Here is a 6,361-nt window from a genome sequence, read left to right as displayed (position 1 = left end):
TGAATGCGGCCTAACGGTTCAATCACCCAGCGTTGGCTCAACCCCCAGGATCCCATTTTCCCCGGACACGGCAAAGCCACGCACGGCTAGGCGTGGGTGGGAGTAGAAACTCCCCCTTTAGCTCGGGTCCGTGGTGTCGCTACACACCAAACGCCTATTTGCGCAGGCGCCCCTGCGGCGTATACGCACCAGATGGTCGGTGGTGGATCTACCCTCTGGAAATCCACATTGGTATTGGTCAAGCAGATTATCTGTTTCAAGGAAATATGAAAGTCGGCGGTTTTTCATTTTTTCAAAACGTTTACAAAGGCAGCTGGTTAGTGCAATTGGCCTATAACTTGAAACTGAGGAAGGGTCCTTGCCCTGTTTCAAAATAGGGATAACAATGGCCTCTTTCCAGGAAGTAGGTATAGTGCCAGACAGCCAGATAACATTGTATAAGGAGAGTAAAGTTTTTCGTCTTTCAAGTGGCAGGTTTTTCAACATTTCATACATGATATGGCCGTGGCCTGGGGCAGAATTACTGCAGGAGTTTAGTGATGTTTGTAGCTGAGCTAAGTTGAAAGGTTGGTTGTACCTCGTATTATGTACATTTGTATTCCAGTTTCTGCTTATCTATTTTGGCTTTATATCTTTGAAAAGCTTCAGTATAGTGTGACGAGCTAGAGACCTGCTCGAAGTGTGCACCAAGGAAGTTCGCTTGATCTTCCAGGCTGTCACCCTGTGTGTTTACAAGTAGGAGTGAATGCACTTGTCTTCCTGCTACTCTACCAACCATGTTCCAGACTTTAGCCTCCTTGGCATGTGAATTATTCCCCATTAAAAACTTGTGCCAGCTTTCTCTTCTGGCCTGGTGACGCGTTCTCTTAGCCTGAGACTTCATTTTCTTAAATGTGGCAAGATTTTCGGCTGTCGGTGGGTTTTGAAGCAACCTCCATGCTTTGTTTTGCTGCCTGCGTGCATTTCGGCACTCTGAGTTCTATCTAGGCACACGTCGTTTTACAGGGTGTCCATTCGTTTGTGGTATGCTTTTTGTGGCTGCATCAATCAGATATGCTGTAAAGTAGTCGACAGCCGCATCAATGCTTAAAGTGCATATGTCGCGCCAGTTTAAATGAGTGATGGTATAGAACTGTTCCCAGTTGGCTTTGCTTATTAGCCATTTCGGAACCTGGGGCGGGCATTCAGTTGATGTAGGTGTACTCAAAACTACGCGAAAATGGTCACTTCCGTAGAGATTAGTGATGACTTTTCAGTGGAGTAGAGTCACAAGCGATGAAGATACTATGCTTAGGTCTATTGAGGAATAGGTATTGTTAGCGAGGTTATAATATGTTGGTTCTTTTCGATTCAGGAGACACGCGCTTGAAGAGAGAAGAATCTATTCAATCAGTTGACCTCGGGCGTCACAACGAGAGTCGCCCCATACACTGTTCTGTGCATTAAAGTCCCCTAAAACAAGATAGAGTTCGGGAAGTTCATCTATCAAGGACTGGAATTCATGTTTGTGTAGTTGAAAACGTGGAGGTTTGTATATAGAGAAAATGGTGACTAGTTTGCTTAGAAGCACCACTCGAACAGCCACTGCCTCAAGAGACGTTTGGAGTTTCAACTGTTTACATGCTAAACCTTGCTTAACTATACCAGCTGCACCTCCAGATGATGCCACGGCATCATCACGGTCCTTTTGGAAAATAATGTAGCTGCGTAAAAAGTTGGTGTGTTTAGATTTTAAGTGTGTTTACTGTACACACAGCACTTTTGGTGAGTCAATGTGTAGAAGTTCTTGGGCATCGCCGAGGTTTGTGAGAAAACCTCTGACATTCCATTGTACAATCCGTGTTTCCATATTTGATGGAAATTGGTGCTGTGTTTACAGAGATGAAGTGGCTGTTCAAGTGGGAAGTTGTAACTTAACTAGCAGGGCCGTCGTCGGGCTCTGTTGTTGGTTTCTTGGTTCTTTTAGTGCGCTCTAGGGAGCCACGCGGCATTTCCGGCGCCTGAGGTACCGTGTTTGTGTCCATTGCGTCACGTGAAGCACTGGACGCCCGCGTACGCGAGCTGCTGTTGCGTATTTGCGACCTCGCCTGGTGAGACGTGGTCGGTCGACCCGACGACCCTCGAGTCGCTTGAGGTCTGGCTTGATAGGTGGAGCAGGCTTAGCTGCTTTCACCATGGGGGCGGCCACCACACCCGATGGCTCACTTTGCGTGGGCCTAGGTAGTGGTGGAGGGTGATGCGACGCTGCCCCTTGACGCACCGCATCAGCGTACGTTGTGCCGTGAAAAGCCGAAAACCTTTGGCGTGCTTCCTTGAAGGAGATATTTTCGTGAATCTTCAGTGTAATAATGTCTTTTTTCTTTTTTCCACTGTGGACAAGAACGTGAGTATGACGCGTTGTCTCCGTCACAGTTTACACAATGTAGGGTTTCTTTACATTTGTCAGAGATGTGGCCTTGGGCACCGCATTTGGTGCAAGCAGGTCGACCACGACAGCTCTGAGAGCCATGGCCGAACCTTTGATACTGGTAACATCGGCGGTGTTTGATACGTAGGGTCTGATCGGTGTCTTTGTATAGCCAGTTTCTATTGTTTGTGGTAGTTCACTGGTGGCAAAGATCAGTACCAAGTGTTTCGTGGGGGTTTCCTGATTGTTCCTTCGAATGACGATTCGCTTCACATTGGTGACATTCTGTTCTTTCTAGGCCTCGAGGAGTTCAGCCTCCTTCAGGTCAAGGAAGTATGTGTCGGAAACAACTCCACGTGCAGAGTTCATGGATCGATGAGGTGTTACGCTGATGGGAATGTCGCCGAATGTTGCAAGGTTCTTTAGTTTGTCAAATTGTATTTCCTTTTCCTCGGGCACGGCAGAGCCACGCACGGCTAGGCGTGAGAAGGAGTCGTAACTCCCCCGTTAGCTTGGGTCCGTGGTGTCGCTAAACACCAAACGCCAGCTTTCACAGGCGCCCCTGCGGGGAACAGTTGGCGAAGGTGTTGGCGATGTTCCGTTTCGTTGTGGGAGAAGATAAAGATGTTGTCTAGATAGACGAAACAGAAGTCCAGGCCACGGACGACGTCGTCGATGAAGCGTTAAAAGGTGTGGCCCGCGTTGCGGAGACCAAAACTCATGAAAGGGAATTCGAATAGGCCGAAAGGCGAGATAATTGCGATCTTTGAGACGTCAGTCGGGTTTACAGGAATTCGTGTGTAGGCCTTTACGAGGTCCACCACTGAGAAGATAGTGCTGCCGTCTAAGCGGTGAGCAAAGTCCTGTATATGACGGACGGGGTACCTGTCGGGAATGGTGCGGGCGTTGAGGGCTCGATAATTTCCGTAGGGCCGCCAGTAATTAGTCTTTGGTACCAGATGAAGCGGTGAGGCGTAAGGTCTCTCAGAGTGGTGGGCAGTACCTTCGCGGAGCATGGCTTGGAATTCGTCCTGTGCGATTCGTAGGCGGTCCGGGGCTAGCCGACGGGCGCGGCTTGAGACCGAGGGGCCGGGAATAGTACGAACGTAGTGCACGGTTCAGTGGAGCACCTCTCACGGACACCCACTAGGTCGAGTCAGGTCGAAAAATTCTGCGAGGATATCATGGTATGGCGACTGGTTCCCAATAGCGAGTGCCTTGACGTTAGGCTGTTGGGTGGTCGCACGTTGGCTTGGTGTGGAGAGGCCTTTTTTAGTGTCGATAAGCCAGTCATATTGGCAGTCAGGTAGAAGATTGTATTACGCCAAGAAGTCGGACCGGATGATCGGCTCTGCGACGTGGGCGATGACAAAATTCCATAGAAAATCTCGATACACGCTTTTGAGGTTGTTGTTAAGGCGGATCGAGGTGTAGGTCTTGATGGTCGAATGGTTTGTCACGCTGAGCTCAAAGGACGTGCAAGGACGCTTGTCACGCAGGAAGGTTCGGGGAAAGCAACAGATGTTGGAGCCACAGTCGACGAGGAACCACCGCTTTTTGACTTGGTCGGTGACAAACATGCGACGACCTCTAAGTTGGCAGCTCGCGGCCGTCTTTACGAGCTGCCGTTGAAGTTTCCCTGACGTCCAGCTGAGCAAGGTGATTGATATTTCCGGGCTTTGTCCCCAAAGCGGCGATGGTAGTAGCAGGGGCCGTTGTCAATTCCGTTCGATGAAACGGCCTTCTTGTCTTGGCTTTGGGAGAGTTTTTGTGGACGCAGCTTCGGGCTTTGATCCAGGTGCCTTTGAATTGAGCCCAGCTGACGGGTGATTTCGTCGACATGGCGCACGAGCTCACCGCTGGACTGTCGTGTGTCGACGGCGTTGAGGGTGAGAGGCGATGCTGGCAACAAAATCTTGACGACTTGATCGGTGATGTGAGAGAGCTGGTTCAGCGGCAGATTCGGCTGCACCTGGAGGACGGCCTGCGCATGTGAGCGTTGACGCTGAAGCCAGATGGTATGAAGGAGGGGGTCGTCGACCAGGGGGCTGCCCAAGAGGTTACTCATGTAACGCAGGAGCTGCGATGGCTTGCGGTCACCGAGTTCTTCGTGCTGGAGTAGGTGACGCACCTTCTTGTCTTGTGAAGGTGAAAGCCGGCGGGTCAGTTCCTCTTCATGTGTAGATAACGGTCATCAGCCGGGAGATTTGCATGTATATCGTGAACGTCAGCCGCATAGCGAGAATTTAGATGGGCCAAGACGTATTCATAGCGCGTCCGGTCCTGGGTGATGTGTGTCGTGGAAAAATGCGCCTCGACTTGAGCGATATACACGTCAGGCGCCGCTGCCCTAAATGGTGGGTGTTTGACGGCGACGCGACAGACGTCCGTGTCGGTGGCGGCCGCAGCAATAGAGCCGCCCGAAATGGCAGGGACCGCTGGAGCGAAGTTTTGGGGGATGTGGCTCAAGTGGGGCGGTGCGCGGTCGTCGGACGAGAGCGGTTCATTTTCATTGCGCTGCTACTGTTCCCGGAGCTGCTGCTCTTGGTTCTGGATCACTTGCTGCTGGACCTGCAATTGTTGTTGCAGTTGTTGTACTTGTTGTTGAAGGGCAGCAAGGGTTTCCTCGTCGGCCATGGCGGTGCAGTACGTTCGTTTTCCGGGTCACCAGATGTAGGATAACATAAATTTAATGTTCCCGCACTGACGGTTTTACTACAACCGTCCCTCAATCGGGGCTCACACAGTTTTTTTTTGCTTCTTTCGGGCGAGAGTGTTCTTATTGCCGGCGCCCGTGTTTGAAGGCATTGCCGCGACGCGCAGGCGTAGAAGCGGCGCCTAAACCGTTTCGCCACAAAACCAACGCTCTTCCACAGATTTCAGGATTTACGGCGCACTCTTCCCCATCTATAATGGACCGCAAAAACTCAAAACCCAGTGTACCACCTGGTAAGGTAGCTGCATACGTTTGCTCCACTTTTCCTCAGTACCGTATAGACCTCTCTCGGTGGTGCACCCTGTGGCAGAAAGTGTTGGCAGTATTAGTACGGCTACCACGATTCGGCGTTATAGTTCGTGTCGTACTACGCTTGACCTTACAGTGGCGGCACGGCTCGCGTGAGCCTAGGTTGGATATCTCATCTCCGCCATCGTTATCCTGAATGACAAATATAGGTGGCTGGTAATTTTAACGCACCAAACACTTTTTGGGGATGCGCTGCACCACGTGCGTGGGGCATGTGTGTAGTTGACAACTTCATAGACGCCAAGTTTACTTTTCTAAATGATGTGTCGGTACCTCCTCCGCCGCGCTAGCGGCAGCATACGCCATCACAGTCGCCAGATTTATCCTGGTGGCTTGGTAGCATGGTGGTGTCTTGGGCATGTGAACCAGATTGTTGCGGCAGTGGCCATCATCCCCTTCTCCTTTACCTTTATCCAAGCACTACTGGTCGTGTCTGATGTCTCTGTCGAGTTGTAGGCTGGGATCACCACCGCTTGCTGTCTGAAGATATCACCGATACAACCTACGCTGATCCAGCAGGGGCGTCTGTGTAAGCAGGCGTTTAGTGTGCAGTGACACCACGGACTCGAGCTAACGGGGGCGGTTTCGACTCCCTCCAACGCGAAGCCTGGCTTCGGGCTTTGCGTGGGAGGGAGTTTCTCTGGGCTTTGCGTGCCCGGAGAAAAGTGGATCCTGGGTGTTGAGCCGACGCCGGGTGATTGGACCTTTAAGGCCTCCCTGCAAAGACAACACAACCCTTTGGCCCCGGCTTCACGTAGACGGCATTCCTGGGCTGACCCACCCAGGGGAAATCGGCAGTCACCTTTTTCAATCTCTCTCTCTCCCTACATCTTCGTTTCCCCCCACTTTTTGTCCGTCCTGTCTACTCCTCTCTTCTAATTGCTTCCTTGTTCTCTGGCGGCAAGGGTTAACCTTGCGTGGGTAATCAC

General features: G+C 51.3%; 1 protein-coding gene across 1 annotated transcript; it reads right to left on the bottom strand.

The window, feature by feature from the left end:
* Nucleotides 1–4,022: 4,022 nt before the first annotated feature.
* LOC142803061 (uncharacterized) lies at nt 4,023–5,044 on the bottom strand. Its single transcript, XM_075888172.1, has 2 exons — nt 4,967–5,044; nt 4,023–4,520 (listed from the first exon to the last, which is right to left on the bottom strand). The coding sequence occupies exons 1-2, from the start codon at nt 5,042–5,044 to the stop codon at nt 4,023–4,025; spliced, it is 576 nt and encodes a 191-aa protein (XP_075744287.1).
* Nucleotides 5,045–6,361: the final 1,317 nt, after the last annotated feature.

This window comes from Rhipicephalus microplus, chromosome 3 (assembly GCF_043290135.1).
Source record: "Rhipicephalus microplus isolate Deutch F79 chromosome 3, USDA_Rmic, whole genome shotgun sequence".
Taxonomy (NCBI): Eukaryota; Metazoa; Arthropoda; class Arachnida; order Ixodida; family Ixodidae; genus Rhipicephalus; species Rhipicephalus microplus.
Note: the sequence above shows the minus strand (reverse complement) of the source record. Positions and strands in the feature narration are given on the sequence as shown.

What these genes read in the sequence shown, in the direction of transcription:
- LOC142803061 (XM_075888172.1), bottom strand. Translation starts at nt 5,044, where the DNA reads ATGGCCGACGAGGAAACCCTTGCTGCCCTTCAACAACAAGTACAACAA. An exon ending in AATTGCAGGTCCAGCAGCAA is followed by an intron (nt 4,521 to 4,966) that starts GTGATCCAGAAC and finishes CACCTACTCCAG; the next exon opens with CACGAAGAACTCGGTGACCG.